The 20,299-nt window shown below is 26.7% G+C and overlaps 3 protein-coding genes across 3 annotated transcripts; 2 read left to right on the forward strand and 1 right to left on the reverse strand.

Moving 5' to 3' along the window:
- Window positions 1-12,111: 12,111 nt before the first annotated feature.
- On the forward strand, window positions 12,112-12,531 carry OCT59_001567 (uncharacterized protein; the record flags this gene model as incomplete). Its single annotated transcript, XM_066139673.1, has 3 exons — window positions 12,112-12,162; window positions 12,277-12,388; window positions 12,473-12,531. The coding sequence occupies 3 exons, from the start codon at window positions 12,112-12,114 to the stop codon at window positions 12,529-12,531; spliced, it is 222 nt and encodes a 73-aa protein (XP_065989061.1).
- A 1,941-nt stretch (window positions 12,532-14,472) lies between these two features.
- OCT59_001568 (uncharacterized protein) lies at window positions 14,473-15,258 on the forward strand (the record flags this gene model as incomplete). The annotated part of the gene is made up of 6 exons (XM_066139674.1): window positions 14,473-14,534; window positions 14,735-14,767; window positions 14,847-14,867; window positions 14,941-14,957; window positions 15,041-15,089; window positions 15,174-15,258. 6 exons carry the CDS (start codon window positions 14,473-14,475, stop codon window positions 15,256-15,258), a joined length of 267 nt encoding a protein of 88 aa, XP_065989062.1.
- Window positions 15,259-18,292: 3,034 nt separating this feature from the next.
- Window positions 18,293-19,735, reverse strand: OCT59_001569 (uncharacterized protein; the record flags this gene model as incomplete). The annotated part of the gene is made up of 1 exon (XM_025317957.2): window positions 18,293-19,735. The coding sequence occupies one exon, from the start codon at window positions 19,733-19,735 to the stop codon at window positions 18,293-18,295; it is 1,443 nt and encodes a 480-aa protein (XP_025177225.2).
- Between the last annotated feature and the right edge of the window lie 564 nt (window positions 19,736-20,299).

A 20,299-nucleotide genomic window follows, 5' to 3' on the forward strand; every position in this document is an offset into this window, starting at 1 on the left:
ACCTATCAATTTCCTATTTTGTTTATTTAATGTCATTCAATTGTTTATACAATATATTTCTTTTCATGCGAAAATAATTGTTTAAAATTTTTTTTTTTCATGCTAATTGTTAGTATCCATCGCCAAAAGTTAATCCTAGATATTATTTGTATACTTGTACATATTACTAAATCTTATTATGAAGTTAATTTTAATAAAAAAATATAATTAATATAAAAATTATTAATAACAACGTCCAAAATTAAATAAAAATTAAATTGCATGGTGTCTCATAAACTTCGACAATCCTTGCTGAAGAATTATTTATTGATAAATAATTAAAAATTTGGTTAATTATACGTAAAAAAAAAATTACCTGGATCATATAATGAATCGTAAATATTTGTGTTAATAAAATTCTTCACTGTAAATTGATTCCAATTTATGATGATTGAATCAGCTAATAGGTGGATGAAGAATGTTGATTTATCAATACATATTACGTAAAGGTTATTCATTATCGTTGTTCTGCATTAGTTATTTCGTGACAGGTCTCCTATTTCTTATAGTGTGACAGGCGTGCATGTATATTATAGCGTACACTCATATTTTTATGACTAACCGATTATGTATTATTTATTGATCACAGTATTGTTTTAGACAAAAATATACATTATAATCATAGCCTAGTAAACAAAAAATATGATACAATCGACGGAATAAGCAAAAGTTATGGGATATGTTCCTCGTTAACGTAGGTCTTAATTTCTATTATTATTATACTGCAATATATCTTATTATATTTATTTGGTAATAACCATGTACCAGTTAGGCCGTTCCAAATTAATAATTAGTTTAACGTCCTTTCCGGCCAAAAATTTTGAGGGGGGGGGGGGAGGGGATAATTTAAACAAACATGAAAATTAAACATATTGAAAATTTCGGAAATTTTCGGTAAAATCGGAAATTCTCGGTACTATTAAATTTTAGTAAAGGAGGGGGTGTTTTAAGCATATTTAAACATATCAAACATATATGTTTAAATCACCCTTGAATTTTTCAAAAATAGAGGGGGGGGGGAGGACGTTAAACTAAAGATTAAATTGGAACGGCCTTATTATTATTTATATAATATATCTCTAAATTACTGTTCAAATGAATGAAAATCACTTTCATCTTAACGTTAACATCTTCATTATGTGAAGCTTACTACTTTTAAAAATTTCAGGAACAAATGGTACAACCCCAAAAATTTCTTCTGAATGTCACAGTTATGTCAAATGGCCAGGTCATTTGGCCATTTTGAAATCAGTGGACCTTCGAATGATTTAGAATTAATTCAGGCCAAATTTATTATGGCCAGTATTACATTATATTATCACGTGATACAATATTTATCCAGATAATTTTGGCCAGAATTATGATGTAATTTTTAAATGACTAGGTCATTTGATAATGTCATATGGCGTAAATTTAGTGTTCCGAAATAAATCCGATCCGATTCGTATCCGCGGATCTGATCCGAGACAGATCGAATCGAATCGAATCGGATCAACAATTCATTCAAATCAGATCGGATCGGATTAGATTCGAATCGTCATGTAAACCCGTGTCAGTGATCCTCTGCTTCCATTATGTTCAGCTAAAATGTTGCCTCCATGTAATTTTCCATGAGCAAATGAATTTTACATAATCTTGACGAAATTAACCACAGAAGATCGACGATTTCTCTCCAACCAAAATAATCATCATATGTTACGAAAAAGGAGTATATGTCCTGGTTCACCACAGATCCATAACTCAGCACCATCATCCCCGATTCCAGAGTGGATCTTCCATCAACATAACTGAGTAAATCATAGAAATGAACCATTTTTGCCGGTAATGTCTTATAAGCTCGATAATTTTACAATTCTACCAAATATGCAACACCACAATCTACACACCACAAAACCGAAATTCTTTTTTATCACAGTTTGAACATGTTCTACAAATATTAGATAAGTCCAATATGTCTGACATAATAAATGCGAATAACGTATAATAAAAGGTGTGTGTGAGAATATCATTTTGAATGCAATTCCGAGTCAATTAACTTTATTTTATTGAAATATACAATACAATGAATATATTAAAAATGTATAAGAATTATATATACTGTATACAGTATATTTTTAACCAATAGTTTATCGATTAAAAGCGTTTCTATATTATAAGTATTATTTATGTGGTGCATCAATGCAAACATGTGATTTTTTTAGGTTAGTAGCCTTTTATTTTGACGTATTCAAAAAATAATAATGTATACTATTTTGGGATTTATTGAAGCACGATCGATATTTAGTTGGCCAGTGACGCAAAAGTATCGTTCTTATACGATCAGGTGCTATGTTCTTATACGACGTATATGTCACATAATATAGGTCGTATAAGATAGTATGTCGTACACGTATAAGAACGATACATTTGCGCCAGTGACGTTTATACTTGCCGCCCATATTAATGGGATTGGGAGAATCCCAAATCCCATTAGTCCCAAATCCATCCCAAATCCCATATCCCATATTATATCCCAAATCCCATCCCAAATCCCAATTAATTTAACCTTTTTTTTTCACTGCAAAATTATTTTTTTATTGTAAAATTTATAATATTAATAATTATATTAATAATAATAATTATTATTGTTATAATACTGTATATAAAATATTTTTTTACTATGATCGATATATTATAAATTGAGGTGTCAACTTAATCATTGAACATATAGTGTATATGTGGTTAAAATTAACGATCTTTGAATTATAATTCCGGCCAAAATTTTATTAATTCTGGCCAAATTCGTATGCCGGCCTAAAATCGGTTAAAATTGAAAATTTTAGATCAAATGTAATGCCGCATTTGCACAAAATAATTCTTAAACTAAATATGGAAAATAAAACTTCTTGTTGGCCTCTAAGTATTTATTAAAAAAAAATTTCAAATGCTTTTTGTTTTTTAAGTTAGAACTTAACTAGTAGAAGTTGGTGTTTTTTTCCCATTAAAATAAAAAATAATGTGAAAAACTTAAAATTTGTCAAATAAAGTAGCAATATAAGTCTTTAAATTAAAATAAAAAATATTTATGACATTGTATAATAAAAAACAAAATTAAAACATATAAATTTTTAAAAGTAAATTTTCAGATTCATTAAAAAAAATCCCCTTTTTTATTTTATTTGTATAATTTGTATTGTAAAGTTTTAACTATTTTGGTAGTTTTAATTGTTAAATAACCTATTTATTAAATATAAAGAATAATTAATATTATTAATATTAAAAAAAATCTTTTTTTTACGATTAAATCAATAGAAATCTAATATTGAAATATGATTGGACAGAAATAAATAGTCAAAAATAGCGGATATTTCGTAGTTTTATTTCAAAAATAAGTATAGTAACATTATTTCATTCTTGTTTTCTACAATAAATGAAATTTTATTTCATATTGAAAAACAGAAAATTTTGAAGATTTATTGCCTTAATAAAAGTGTTCTCTTTTGCAAAATTAAGACAATTAAGCCATAGTATATTTAATTTTGGGCTTAGTTTTTTTATAAATTATTTCATTTTTTTTTATAAAGCCATAAACAATTAAGCCAATAGAATATCATTTATTTTAATCTATTTAAAGGACTTGGTTTTTTATAAATTATTTCATTTTTTTTTTATAAAAGCTATAAGCAATTAAACCATTAGAATAATTTATTAGTTATTTAATTTTAAAAAGTGGCAAAAGTAATATTGTTATGGTATATTTAAAAGCTTAGTTGTTTATGAAAGATTTTTATAAAAGCCACAAAAGCCATAAATATTTAAGTAATTAAATCACTAATCATTATTTATTTTAAAAAAAGTAATAAAAATCAATAAAAAAAAAGCTTAAAATATTTTTATATATATAAAAGATTAAACAAAAGTAATAAGTTTTATATAAGAAAAAAATTGAAAATTCATAATTATTTTAATATATTTATATGGGATTTGGGATTGGGATTGGGATATGGGATATGGGATATGGGATTTGGATTGGGATTTGTGATTGGAATGGGATTTGGGATTTGGGATGGGATGGGATGGGATGGGATTGGGATTGGGATGGGCGGCAAGTATAGTGACGTTTGCATTATTGTGGATCTTTACCTATGATATATGACGACATACAAAAGTAAACGTAAAATTTATATTGAAAAAAAATTTCGAGATTCTGCGATAAAATTTCTGAAATTCTTTTTTTTAAAAAAAATCAGCAATATTTTTTTCTTTTAAGAAAAGGAGAGAAAATGATACACTATTTCGTATGATTCATTTAGGTTATTTGGGCTAATATTTTTTTTTGTTAAAAAAAAAAAAAATTATTTAAACAACAAAAGATGAAAGACGGATGACTAATTCCGAAAAACGCCAATATGCATTCATTGGAATTTTCGATTTTAACAATCCTTTAAGAAAAAATTATTAATAGATTGTAATTTTGAACTAGCTAAAATCGATAAAAAATAAAGATTTTTCAAAGTTCTCATGACACCTTTTTTTTTTGTGTAAAAAAAAAATTTGTAAAACTATGCAATGCATTTCTTGGCATGTTTCACATATGTTTGCATCATTGAAATTATTGAAATTAATTAATTCTATAAAATTGATTTAAAAAAATATTCATATATTTTTTATAATAACGATTACAAAAATAGGTTTTTTGACCTTGATTCTTTGTCTTTTTTGCAGGATTTTATTATTTCTATAAATTGCATATAATACGATTTTGACGATCCTATTGTTTTCTTTTTATAATTTGTATAATTATTTTTAGAAGTCTAGAACAAACTTATGGAATTTCTTTACCTTACCATGTTAAAAGTTCAAAAAGGTAATAGAAAATTAAAAAATTTCGGCCTGCATTAGGATTTTTTGACCTGCATCGTTATGTATGATTTTGGCCAGAATTAAAAAAGGTATGATTTTCACATCAAATCAATATACGCAATTTAGATAAAAAGGAGTAAATCTTCCTTTTTTTGGGGTAAACTTTATTTATATTGACGTTATAATCTATATTATATATGTGTATCACACGGTATTAAAACAAAGAACTTTGGGGGTTCGATTTTTTTTGGATTAGTTTTGTTTTATTTACATGAAATTATATTTACTAGTGGAAATAAAATATCATTTACCTAAAACGAAAAATATGTGTTAAACATAAATTTTAATGTTACATAAATAATAAAATTATAATAACAATGACTTTGTAAAGAATGGATATGGTGATTATGTAATTACGCTATGTAACCAATTATATCATCTTTTTATTATCATTGGGCTAGGCGTAAAATTAAGACAATTATGCATCATTTTAAAATCACAAAGGAAAATGATGAGATTTTCTTGCATAATATTGCGTAATCTTTTGAAAAGAAAGTAATGCAACACTTCATTTTTTAAATTATTTACGCCTACGATTGCCGCCAAAATTTCTTATAAAAAGGCTCTGAAAATCCTAAGAGAAAGTACAAAAAAAAAATTTTAGAAATAAAATCAAAAATTAAATTCACATATTCGAAACAAATTCATTCAAATAGAAAATTTGCTAAATTCAAACCACCTAAATCACCATTATCATCATTACTACTGACACTTCATATAATAAAGTAGTCAAAATGGCTCTCATCGCGAACGTTGATCAATATGAAGATACAAAAGTCGCTATTGAAATGGTCAAAGAAATACTTGCATATCGCAATGGGCTGATGACAAGTATGGATCCTAGTTCAACTGATCCCCCATTGGATCCTGTGGATAATTTGCAGAGATAGAAATCGCAATAATGGAGATGCTAGTTCAACTGATTCCCCATTGGATCCTGTGGATAATTTGCAGAGATAGAAATACTTGCATATCACAATAATGGGGATGCTAGTTCAACTGATTCCCCATTGGATCCTTTGCGGTGTATAGATAAAGTTGGTTGAATCATTTAATTTAAAGTTCTTCTTTTTATTAAATTATTCTTCTGATTAATTTAATGGTTCTTCTTTTTATTAAATGGCTCTTCTTGTCGAATCTGGAAAGGTCTCAGTTCTGGACAGAACATTTCAATAATAATGAAAGGGATGTTCCATCATCCCCTTTCGGTTCTTTATTCGATAAAAGTCATTTAATTGGTCACTATTAAAATTAAGTAAGCGACTGTCTTGAGCCCAGATGGATACGACCTAATAGCATATTAAATGGATCAAAGTAAATCTTCAGTTTATTAATAGACTAACAAAAGAGACATTTAAAATCAATTAATTTGTAATAATGAATAAAACCTCTAATATAGATATTGTTTATTTTGCAACAACCTCTCCATTGTTCCTTTTAACGTGGATGAGTTTTAAAAAGGAGGAGGATTTAAAGGAATTTCATATGATGAATATATTATAGCTTCTTCAAATTATATGCAATAATAATTGATTGTGGTATATAGGGTGAATGTAATATCGAGAAGAATATCAATATTCATCAAGTCCTTATTGCGTCTGGAATTTAAATTTTGTTTATTCATTCATGACTTAAAATTTAATAAAATATTAAAAATACAAGTTTAATTTCATATAATAAAGATTATCTACGAGACTTGTGAAAAATATTTTTATTTTTTTCTTTGTTCATAATATTTGAAACTCCGGAAATAAGTTACAATAGCTGATTTATTTTTAATTAATTTTCTAAAAATAAAAATTAACAATATTATGACTCATTCTTTTTCGATACGTAAATTTAACCTGGTTACACCGATTCTTACTTGTACAAACCTCTTTTTTTTTAGCAACAAAGAAAAAAAAGTTGGCACGTCACTAAATTGGACTACATCATTAGGCTTAAAATAGTTTCAAAACCAAGTCCAAAACCCAAAAAGTGTGATTCGGTGTGATTCTTAATTCTGGCTGGATTTAGGGTAATTTCGTCTGGAATTAAAAAAAACGTGGCACGCCAAAAGTGTGAAAAAATAGCAAAAAGTGCGAAAAAAGTGTGATCGTTCCATCCCGCACCCTAAACAATAATTGAAATTGTGCTATATTTTTTAAACTAAATTTTTGTGAGCAATGTAATATATTTCTTACTTTGATGTTAGCATAAATTTTATATAGTCGATTTAAAAATCCTGTAGTTGCACCGATCAACATTCGTAACATAAGGCACTCAGAGAATTGATCTGAATTTAAATAGAAGTCTTTTGTTAGAGATCACAAAAACGACTTTATGCTATTTAAATAGACGCTTTCTTCGGGATCCGGTCCATGTTTATAATATATATATATATACACAGTATATTCACTGGATTATATGTGACGCAACATTACACTTTACAACGTGATTCTGGGCTTTTCTGGCCGATCTTGCGTTAGTAAAGTAAAAGAAAAAAATTTTCAAAATTTCGTAATAATATAAACTAATCCTCAAAATTTCTAAATTTTCATCCCTTTTTTTTTCTTGAAAATCTTTTAATTTTGTTCGTTCTTTGATAAGATACCATGCTTAATTTAGTTTGATTTTTTATTTTTAAAAAATTTATATGAATAAAGACTATTCCGAAACACCAATATACAGAAAAAGTAATACATTTCCTAGAATTATTAATAGTTTTGAGCAAGTAAATCACAGTTATCATTACTTTTTTTTTGTATAGCATTTCATTGTAAAATTTTGTAAAATCATTTGTGCAAGTTTTTGTTAATTAATAAAAAGTAAGGTACAATATTTCATACATTGATATCACAATTTAAGTTTAAAGATTTTTTACCGGCATTTATACGGAAACAAAGAAATTATTAGTATTTTCGTTATCGATAATAATTGTCCGAAGCGTTAGCGAAGGACATTCTATTGTACGATTTGTGGTAACCATGCAATTTTCCTGATTGTTCTAAATTTAATATTCTTTATTAAAATAAAAAAAAATTTAATCCCAATTTTAAAACAAACAAATCAAAAAATATAAAATTTCGGAATAATATATTACTATTAAATTAATAATTTTATCTATTTAAAATTAATAAAAAATTCATATTACCATATATTGATAAGCATCTTTTTTTTCCGGAATCCAAAAAAATTTTTTGGACATAAAAAATTTTTTATTTGGTAATCTTTGTATGATTAAGCTTATTTTTCCTTCTTTTTCACTTTTAGTAATAAATTAATCGTAAATTTAACCTTTGTACTTTGATATCTAATCAATCATGAACGTATTAAAAGAATGAAAATTCTAATAATCCAATACCTGCATATATTTTGCATATCTTCTTATTATTTATCTTCTCCGGTTATTTCCGGCCGTGAATAAAGTTGAGGAGTTATTAATTATTTTGGAAGGTCATGGAAATTAAAAGAATTTGATTGTTGGGAGTACAATACACAATTTTAGATTCCTAGAAGATAGAAATGACGCGGAATAAATGTATTATTTAAAGTAGTTTGTTGATAAAATATATATATATATATCGACCGGTCCCAGGACTTGTAGGACCGGACCGCGGTCTTGCATTTTTTGTCGAAGACTGACCAGTCCTCATACCGGTCTTCATATAATAAATGAATTTTTATATTAAATTTAAAGCTAAAAAAATTTTTTATTTGCAAAAAAAAGTTCTTAAAAAGAGTGATACATGAGTGACAGGACCAGTCCTACACCGAACCGTAGGACCACGGTCTTTTAGGACCGAAATTATTCCACACTGGAATTCTATAATAAAAAATTTCTTCGTGCGACGTGGTAAATTCTATGAAGAAATTATAAATTAATTCTTGGTGTGACATAAATAAATTATAAAACGCTAAAAAAAACTTCAATCTTAACTACAAAACTCTTGTTTTTAATTTTTATCAAAAGTTTTTGTTAACATTTAACAATGAATGGTCATGATATGAATCGGTTATTCATGTCATGATTGCCGCATCATACCAACATTAAGCACGCCTGTGCAATAACATAATATTATATATTATCATATAAAAATTTTCTAAGCTAAAGATATATTGTTATTCCTACTTCTATCGACTAAATCTAAATTTGTAGCGTAGAGACAAGAATATTTTAGTGTACAAAATTACGTTTGTTACACTTTACCAAAATGGTTTGAATTTAGTATACAAATCAAATTTGAGACTTTTACCCTTTCGTTATTTCAATTTCTCGTTTAACATAAATTATTGAAATACAGCACGCCTATGCAATAGCATAATATTTTTTAGCTTATAACGAAAATTTAAAAAAATTTAGATAAATAATAAAGATTTCTCTAAGTATATTAAATCTAAATTTGTAGCGTAGCGACAAAGTCGTTATGCTGCGAACGATTTAATTTTTTAAGGTTGTATATTTATTTTCCTTAAGCTTTTATTTTAAGTCGATTAAATCTAAATTTGTAGCATAGCGATAAAGTCACAGTAATTATGAATTATGTCGATTAAATCTAAATTTGTAGCGTAGCGATAAAGTCGTTATGCTGCAAACGATTTAATTTTTAAGAATATTTTTAGTGGGCAAAACATTCATTAATTTATTGTAACGAAATACACCCTTTTGTACATACTACTTTGTGTACTCCTGTATACTTAATATTTTTAATTATTACTCTGAGAACGAAAATTTTATTTTATTTTTCGTTTTATTTTTTGTACTATTACGTAATAATTTAATAAATTACAATATAATTAATAAATAACACTAATATATTAAATTATCAAATTATAAATATAAACCGAGAAATTGTTCGATATTCTTCCATTTTAAATTTTGTGAACTTGCTACATACAGTGTGTTAAGAAAAACATAATATCTATAATTACAATTGTGATTTAAATTGAGTTAAAGGAACTCATTTCATATAAATATCTGCCACAAGAACTTTTTACAAAAACAAGTTTGAATCTTTTTCAATTTTTTCAACTTTTGAATACAAGTCTATTACAGTAAATATAAATTATCTGATTGTCTAATTTATTTATTATAACGAAAAAATAAAATCACAAAACAATTTAAATCATTTGTTTTATTAATAAAGAGTTGAAATTAATCACTCGAGTAAAATCTAGCCATAAATCTTCATAATCTCATATACAGGACTTTCTTTAGTTATATTGTTGTACAAATATTAAACAAGAGTTAACTAAAATAATATTACTTTTTTAAATAAGAAAAATGTATTTGATTTCTTCATTTTCATCCGTGATTTTAACTTTATATAGACAACTTTGGGAGTTCTAGGACAAAATTCCGAATAGGGTATAAAAATAATGGGAGGCTCCCGGCCTCTTTCCCGATATACGAAATTTATGGAATCTATATTGAGAACCAAAATAAGTTGTGAAGTCCAGGAACTATATCATGAATCCTATATAGAATTCAAGCTTAAAATCGAGCTAGGCTAAATTCTCTGCTATCAAAAATTTCTGGTATTAAAATTCCAACTTTTTACATCAAATACTTACAAAATTTTAGCTGATATTTTAATAATTACGGAATCTTACACAGATTATGTGTCATCAACTGAAATTTGAAAACGATCATCAATAACGATAACATCGGATTTTATCGAGAGTGAAAATTCTGCACCACATTATGCGTTCATTCAACCAATTATATGAATGAATGTAATTTAGCAGGTGAAGATTTACTGACTAAGTCAAATTTAGTTTAATTTTAAAAAAAAATATCATATAAAAAGCGAATAATAAAAATCGGTTGATAGTACAACCGCTCCCTTTTTCGACAGATTTTTCAGTGACTTCAACAGTAGGTGGTTTAGCGACATATGTAATTGGATTATTGGATTCCTTAAATTATTTGATTTTGTTTGATAATTTCTTGAAGTTTCACTCTCATAGTTTTTCGAGCGTTTTTTTGCTGAAAAAAATTCATTACAAGCTGGTTATTTTATACTTTATTCAAGTTCATAATTCACTACGCATGCATGCATTATTCTGTTTGAACCATGTTGAATAATATTAAACGTAAAATATGATTCTTATTTTAAATAATTCAATAAGAAAGATCGAAATTTTCGATCCATCCTTTCTTGTGCTACTAAAACGCAGATCTATAATGTGGATATTGTTCAAGCGATAAATCCAATAGAAGATTTGAAAATTTTTCGGTTAATTATGATAGAGTCTATAGAGGTCTATAGAATCAGCAATCAGCAAAAAGAATTAGTCACGTGAGGTAAATCATTTTAAAAGTAAATTTTGGGAATGCCTCATGAAGTAATGAAGTAATAACCTTTTAGAGATATCCCGTTAAATAGATTATCAATCGGGTCCTAAAAAAGAAAAAGGTTAAAGAAAACCATCAAACTGCGACGTATGAATATACTATGATGGAAAAAAATTTATAATACATTTAACAAATATGGTGTCTATCAGTGCACCATAAACTCTAAATAAGGTTAAGGTTATGTTTTGCGAGACACTTTAATAGTATGTTGTGCAACTAACTGATTAACAAATTCAAGGGGTGCTCACTGTGAGTTAGAACTTAGAGTTTGAACTTCGTTTTTTTAGACAATTGTTTTTATTAAAAATTTGAAGTTTGAAGGAACTACAAGCGCTAATTTCAATTTTAAAGAGGAGTCCCCAGAAAATAACGACGTAACAAATACAACAACAACGTAATTATTCATCGACCTAAAGTTTGAGCGCAGGTATGTCGTTTGTTCAAACTTTTTTTTTGTTCTTTAACTAAGACAACCATTTATTTCTTTAGAAAGTATTGTGTGAGACATTAACCTATTTTAGATCATATTGTACGGAGCGTAACCATAAAGATAACGTAAAGAGAAGTCAGAGGTAAATTTTTTAAATTTTTATGATTTGTTAATTAAAATATAAATATAAAATACTGAATTATAATTTTTTTTTTACTTCAAATCACCGTTGGCCAGGATTATCAATTTTTACCGGCACTATATTTTTTTAATGCTGGTCGATCGTCATAATTTCAGTCACCGGTGATCATCCCCGGTTAGAAAAATTCTAGTTAATATTGTATCAGAATGTTGATTTTCATGAAAATATTTTATGATTATACGTTTATAATCTTTTTAAACAATGGAACCCAAGAATCAAGATCTGAAGGGGGAGAAGAACGGAATCACAAATGTAGAAAACTGGAAATTTTATTATTTTGATCATTGAAATTCAATATTTGTTTTTCGGCGGTAATAAAAGTTTATTAACTCGTTAAGTCAACAGTTACCGTTTCCACCTTGGTAGTTAGTAGGAACACACTGCAGAGTAACGAAACCAGGCGGATACATTGAAGTATCTGATAGACGGAATGGTTATGATGGTGAAGGTCCGATTTTTCGTAAAGTATCAGAAGCATGTAGGTATATTCTGATATCATATTTTATTGTAATTATAAGATACCAAATTTTCACTTTCCACAAATGAACATAATTAATTGCAGTTTGCGTGTCAACAGACAAGATGATTCAGATTTTAATTATCGTATCAGTTCACATTTAAGTTCAAACAAATTTCCGAAACTTACAGAACGTGCAAATATAATATTCTATCTATATCTATAAATCATGGACGCGTTTGAAGGTATATATTAAATTATAATATGGACATTTTTTTTCAATCGTATTTTTTACGATTAATGGAAGATAATTTAAAAAAAAATTTGTTCAGATATGGAATTGTACTAGAAAGAGTTGGGTGATCGCGATCGCGCAACAGGATCTTGCTTTTAACAAAAGCAAGTTAATGTGAAAGAATTTTATTTTATAATTTATTTCACTGTAAGTAGGTACAGTAGTTGTCATCAGCGGTATTTGAAATTTTCATCTAAGATTAAGAAGCCATCATCAAATTATCGCTGTCTTCAAGCTTCCCGAGATTTAATTTTAAGCTAATTCACCGAGTTACTGGATGAATATTAGTTCTGATTTTTTATTTTAATTTTAAGTATAGATCACAAGATCAACCTCAGCAATGCAAAATTACAGACGTATTGAAACTTTCTTGGTAAAAGAGATTACCGGTACTTTATTATGTAATATAGTGACAAATATATGTGCCATGTGCGTTTTTTTAAATTTTTTTTATTTAATTAATTATTTTTTTTTATTTATTTTATAGGTGGTTCTTTATTTTTTAAGAATGAATCCGTTGCGTTATTATGTAATATAGCGACCAAAATATGTGTGCGTTTTGTTAAATTTTTTTATTTATTTAATTAATTTTTATTTATTTATTTTATAGGTGGTTCTTTATTATTTAAAAATGAGTCCGTTGCGTTATTATGTAATATAGTGACCAAAATATGTGTGCGTTTTGTTAAATTTTTTTTATTTATTTAATTGATTTTTTTTATTTATTTTATAGGTGGTTCTTTATTATTTTAAGAACCAAATCAATGGTCATCGGCGTAGAATTTAATTGACATGAAGCAAATGAAAAAGCTCTAATTAGACAAATAATTGACTAAGACATGATAATATATAATCAAAGATATAAATACTGGGCGGCACCGAAATGTTTCATGCATCTACGTGAGCCAGCGGTTCTTTGGAATCCCTAAGATTATCTGAGAGAACGTCAACTATATTTCTCTGCACAGAGGTCATGGTAGCTTGAGTGACATTAAGCGGGTTATCCGCCAGTACACTGAGGAAAGAGAATCCCTCGCTCGCTCCTAGTTTACTATCAAAGAATTCAAGAAAATCAAGATAGATGACTTGCTGCAAAAGACGGATATCACTAATGAAACCTAAAGATATTCTAAAAGAAGCCCCTAACCGATTATAGAACTCGAGAAGAAATGCAATTATTAGTTCAGTAATCTTTTGCAAGAATGGACGTATTATTCTCTTGTAATGGATATTTGAGAAGATAAGATTTTATAGGGTATCAATGATGAGGATCAAACGAGGTATTTACACAATTTTTTCTTAAAGATTTGTATATATTGATATTATTTTTACGACAATGTTGTATTTTAGCCTGATTATATTTCGAGTCAGAATTTTGCTTATAAAAAATTTGCACAAATTTTTTAAATTATCTATATTATTAGGGATCTAGTACTTTGAAATGCTGAATTAGAAAGTGGGAGTGGGACCTTCCCCCCTTTTCTAAACCAACATTGGATATGAATGACGGATCCAAATTTATAATTCGATAATTTTGCTCTTGAACTACCAAAAAATCAGCAGAATATGGATAAGTTGAGGAGACGAGATAAGTATACGAATAGATGCTTTTGGTGGCCTCATGAGATACGTCGATAGGAGTTGTTGCAACGCGAATCTCCAATTTGTCAAGAAGTTTACGCAACGCTTCTTTATATTACCAGGTTTGATAATATATATTTTAAGTTATTAATCCTTTGAGTTCGTATTTTATAATGATCGTGGTTTTCAATTAACTTTATATGTTTATCCTTTGACTTTTCTTATAAACATGAAGTACGAGTTTATCGAAGTATATTCAGCATTCCTTACTTGCTCTTCTGTTACAGATATGTATGTTTCAAAATTTTATTTATATTTTTAAAAATAAGACATCATTCAAGATAATAATAACGAAAGTTCCAGATAAGGTTTACTAACTCGTCGCAACTTACTCTTGATCAAGAAATTCATTTTAGCAAAATAAAAAGAATCAAAATGAAAAAAAATTAGAAGTCGGGAGGCTATGAAAAATTAAAAGATTTAACTCTTAGGGATAAATCTGATTTCGCTTATTTGGATATTCGGTATTTATTCATTCATTTCTAATTATTATTTTTTTCTACATTCCACTTAATATTGGTACCTTTATATTGTTATATTTAGGAGAAATATTGAGCCTATATTGTGCATTTTATTACTAAATTTTGTAGGAAGAAGGACCTACGCAGCGAATTACCATCCGTAAAATTTGTCAAAGAATCCGTTATATCGAGGGTAAATTAATTATAGAATATGATAATCCGTTCCAGACCCAATTCTGGTACATCAAGACTTTACTTATGTTCCGTTATATCAAGGTTCCGGTATATCGAATTTTACTGTGTATATGATTCTTTCGTACCTAAGGTGATTTGATTATTTAGATAAATCGTTCTCTATTTATAAATATTTAATTAACAAATTTTTACATTGTAACTTAATATACTATAGTGATCCAGTCATTCTTGATGTACATGAATTTTTGGTAATATGGAGTCATCCCGCGCTGTATAATGGCAGAACCTTTGTTACATGACGCTAATGATACGGATTTAGGTTAATATTCTGTCTTTTTACAATAATTTATCAGTAATATCAGTATTAATTTATTATAATTATCATCATGTGCGCGAATTAATGAACCCTTTTCACATGTAGGAGTTCCCGCCATCATTTAGAAAAGCGGTAAAACCATAGCCAATACTATTATTTGGGTTCCGCCTTCATATAATTTATTCTTTATTTAAAAATTATTTAATAATATAGGGAGTAAGTTATTTATTTAATTCTATTATTACTTATTTATATAATATTTACATATAATTTAAGGAAACTATTGGAATATGCTAAAGAAAAGAAATTACAGTAAGGGAAGTGACATTTATTACGTAATATCCATTTATTATAAGCCCATACCCACCCCCATGTAGTATGTAAAAATCTTACGTTACACTTTTATGTTATATGACCTTCAAATACCCCCACCCCTTAAAGAGTGAGTTATCAACATGTAATATGGGATATGAAGAAATTTTTAGAAAAGGATTTATTGAAAAATTCCAAGTTGTGAAAAATGAATTAGGAAGTACTGTAAGAAAAGAGTTAGATTAGTGGTTACTGGTTAGCATACGATTGAGAATTGATATAATCTTTGGTGGGCGTTTGAAGGTAGTAATATTGTGTTTTTATCTTAAATATATTCCAGTATTTTAGTATTTATTATTAAACTATTATATATTGTAAAAAAGTGGGAGGAAAGAGGAAAAATATTAATAAAAGTTCTGAAATATATATATTAAATTATTTTTATTTCTTTATTATTTTACTTTTTTTTTTCAAGTAAAAGGTGGAATGATTAGAGATGATAAAAATTTCAATAATAAAGATTTTAATACATCATAACAATTAAAAATTTTTTAATATTTGTATGTTAAATTTCATCTATTCTTACTTTAATTAAAAGTGAAAATAGGCAGAACCAATAAATGTTTTATTGTATCTCCATTGAAGATGAATTAGAAGAATGTTGTTGACGCAAAGATTAATTTTTTACTTTTAATTGTCCTCTCCGCTATTCCGGTGCGTAATAATTTAACGGGTATTATAACAAACACGTGATGATATATGCATCAAAAACGACATTTTTTATTTTTTATTTTTATTTTTTTGCAGAATATAAAAGTATAAAGGTTAGGTTTTGGACGTGAATGAACCAGTAATTGACTACGTGAATATACGATAAATACAGTTTTATTAAATTAAAAAAAATAAGAAAAATTAAATAATTTTTATATCGGGTTATTGCAAAGATCCGATTCTTGGAATTATTTTTTTCTCTGTTCTTTTGTTCTTTTATCTGCAGACTCTTTCAACTATTTCTATTTCATTCTTGTAGTTGTGATATACCGACTATATTACAGTAAATAATTATAGATAGCTGGTTGTTAATTTGAAATAATTATACCGAGCAAATCACCTAAAAAAAAAAAGATCATTGAAATTACCCTAATTGTCCTCAATTCCGTAAGCATATTGTTCTACATTTCGACCTCACCTAAAAATTAAAATACTTCGCAATTTTACCAAATTTAAATATACCAGGTACTTGACCAGAATTAACTCGGTATATTATAACGGGAATGCGCGTTTCTCAATTTTTTTTTAAATAGCCCTAGCGAACTGTTATCAGAAGGTTTATCCAAATCATATTCATTTTTTAGAGTAATTTTTTTTCATTTTGGCCAACGAACGCTTGGTAAAATGAATAGAATTATTATTATTGTAGAAAGCAATGATCAAGGAGGAATAGAAGATAAATAAATTTAGATAATTTTAATAAAAAAAAAAATAGGATAATTTTTTGAAATCTTTTTAAAAAAACATTCCTATTTCTAATTTAAAGAAGTAAAGTTTAATATTTTTTCGTAAAATATAATTTAAAATATAACATATACACATATTTCTTTCAATCGGTTATAATTGAAAATTAGTAATAATAATTTAAAATTACGAATAAATTCTTATATATATATAATATAAAAGAATAGTAAAATAAAATGGTTCATGTAAAGAATTTCGATTTACAGTTTTTTTTTTTCAGATTTCGATCTGAGCATCAAATGAACCAGTTGATCACCTGATACCAATTAACATTTGAATTTATGCGCTTTTCAGAATTCTGTACCCATCATGCTAAACAAATTATTATTATTACATACGGAAAGTTATTGTTATGACTTACTTTTCTTTGTAATAAATTCATTTCGGAATTGTGACCAATCACATATTCCGGACGAATTATAGAAGAGTGACATAATTCTGAAAGGCGCGATAACAGTACGTAGAGTTCCTCAACAGAACGAAAAAAAAATATCGCTAGTCAGGTTTAACCGCTCAAGCATATAAGGCATCTGACATCACACTTTGAAAACGCATAATACTCGAACTTATGCCGACGTTGAACGCACGCAAAGACGCTTGTCGTTGTACGCATTACGCATTCTATAGGGCCGGGAATTAGGATAATGTCAGTCAATATCTAAAAAGGTAACAAAAATTTGGCCTGAATTATCCATAAAAGACAAGGCTTTTTATGTAACGATCATTTAAATCATTTAAACGCTTGAGTCATGATGGTCGAGATTTAACTATTGTCATTTTTCTATAGTTTACATATTTTAATTCAAAAAAAAAAACTGAACGCATTCGACGATACCAATAAAAATATGTTACGGTATGCTCAAAATATCAGCCCTTTCAATCCTAGCATAAACTGATTTATCTCGCTATAAACACGCCAGCAGACGTAGCAAGAAGGTTCAAATTGGATGTCCGCAAAAAATCCGATGAATTTGAACGTGAAAATATTAAATTTACAGCTTATTTTACGTGAAATTTTAAGTTACAGTTTAATTTACGTGAAATTTGAAGTAAATATAAATCAAAAATAAAATATGTTTGTTATACAGTTAAAAAAGAAGTTTCTTACAGTACTTAATAAAAATTTATTTGCTCTGCTATAAAATAAACCCATACTTTATCCAATAATACCTAAAAATACATAAAATTAGCTAGTACTCACTAGTACCAGTTATAATAAGATTTGAATATGCTATTACACCCTCATCGTAATATTTCTTAACAACTTTTGCATGTTCTGTTGTAATATACACAATTTCATCATGAATATCAAAATGAAGTAATCTTCTTTTTTTATAACTTTCAAAAAGATTTTCAAAAGAACCAACAGAATATTTCCATTTCCCACTAATTGATATATTAGATAAAGATTTTGGAGAAAATTTAGCTAAAATATTTAATAAACCATCACCAATATTTTTAATTTCATTCAAACTATTAAAACGTAAACTTTTTAGATTTCTACAATTCTTTAATAATGATTTTATATGAATTAAATCTTTAGGACCAAGGTATGTAGTTAAAAATTCAATCTTTGGACAATTATTAGAAATTGAATTAATAAACATTCCCGTATTTTCAGCAGATTTATTAGAAGTATAAACAAAGATATCCGTAATATTTCCATTGGTATTTTCAATTAACATTGATAATTCCTTAAAACATAATAAATCATCACTAATATCAAGAATCTGAAGATCCGGAAATTTTGAATTTGCCAAATATTTTTGAAATTTTAAAATCCTCCCATAACTTTCAAAATCATAATAAATTATCAAATCTTTTAAATTATTAAGTGACATTAAAAATGATAGGGGAATAATATCAACAGAACCATATAAAGAAAGATTATTAATTGTACAACCTTTCCTTGCTAATGCCTTGCTTAGTTCCTCACAAGTCCCTTCCTTAGTCTGAAAATCAAATGATACACTTTTTAAGTTTCTTTGTGCATCAATTAAAGAAATTAATCCGGGAATATCTTGAGAACAACCTTTAATAGTTAACTCATTCAAATCTTTACAAATTTGAGACATTTCATAAAGACTATTTGAATTTACATAAAATAGATCAATATTTAGGTTATATAATTGAGAGAAACCTGTTGAAGCACCGGGAAATGATACTATAGGTTGAGAAGATTGCCATTCCAATTCTTTAATGCCTTCGCATTGACTAACAAACAATTTATAAATTTCTTGTTCTAAAAGATCTCTTTCTTTTGAATAATCAACATTAGTTAAAATTTCTTTTCTAAAAATCATATTAATAATATTATTTATAATTTCAATTTTTAGAAATTTACAAAGACTGACATAATTAAACGACGATTTTGAAAGAATAGTTTGAGACAATCTAATATTATTATCAATCAAAAGTTGTTTTGAAGAGGTTGATAAACAAGAAAGTATTATATTAAAGAATTTTTCTGTTGAATTTATACATATAGTATAATTTGGATAATTTCCCCATAAGATAGGGATTACCAAATGACACCACTCTTTATTAACTAAAAGGCATGAATATAATGAATTATTATCTGAACTTAATTCATTAAAAATAAGAATAAGACAATCAATATTTAAAATTTCCATTTTTACTTTTTTATTTTTTTTTATTAAAGTTTATCGTTATTCAAAAAAAAGGGTTTTTTTAAAAAAACAAAAAATTTCATTTTTTAAAATGAATGGCGTATGTATTATTTGTGTACGGTAACCAAACCCATTGTGATTAATAGACAAAAAAATTGATCTAATATAAAAGTGTCAATGATCTTTTGTGTAATAATCACAAATTTATTTTGTGTTACGAAAAATATTAACTATATAAAAGTAGTTGACGTGATTTTCATAAAATTAGATTTATTATTATATATTTTTATTTTTTTTTTGTTATGTACTGTAAATTAAATAGTAAATAGTAATTTTCATTATATTATTTTTAGTTTTTAGTTAAAAAAAAATATAAATGCATGTTATGATAAAAAAAAATTTATTATGAAACCAAAAAAAAAAAAAATTTTTAAATAAAAAAAAAATATATCATAATAAACTTTAATTATAGAAATTATAGAAAAATTACTAAAATAAATTTCATATTAATTTATTATTGGTAAATATCTACCGGGTTCCAAATAAGCGATCGACATGGTGTTATGC

This window comes from Rhizophagus irregularis, chromosome 1 (assembly GCF_026210795.1).
Source record: "Rhizophagus irregularis chromosome 1, complete sequence".
NCBI lineage: Eukaryota > Fungi > Glomeromycota > Glomeromycetes > Glomerales > Glomeraceae > Rhizophagus > Rhizophagus irregularis.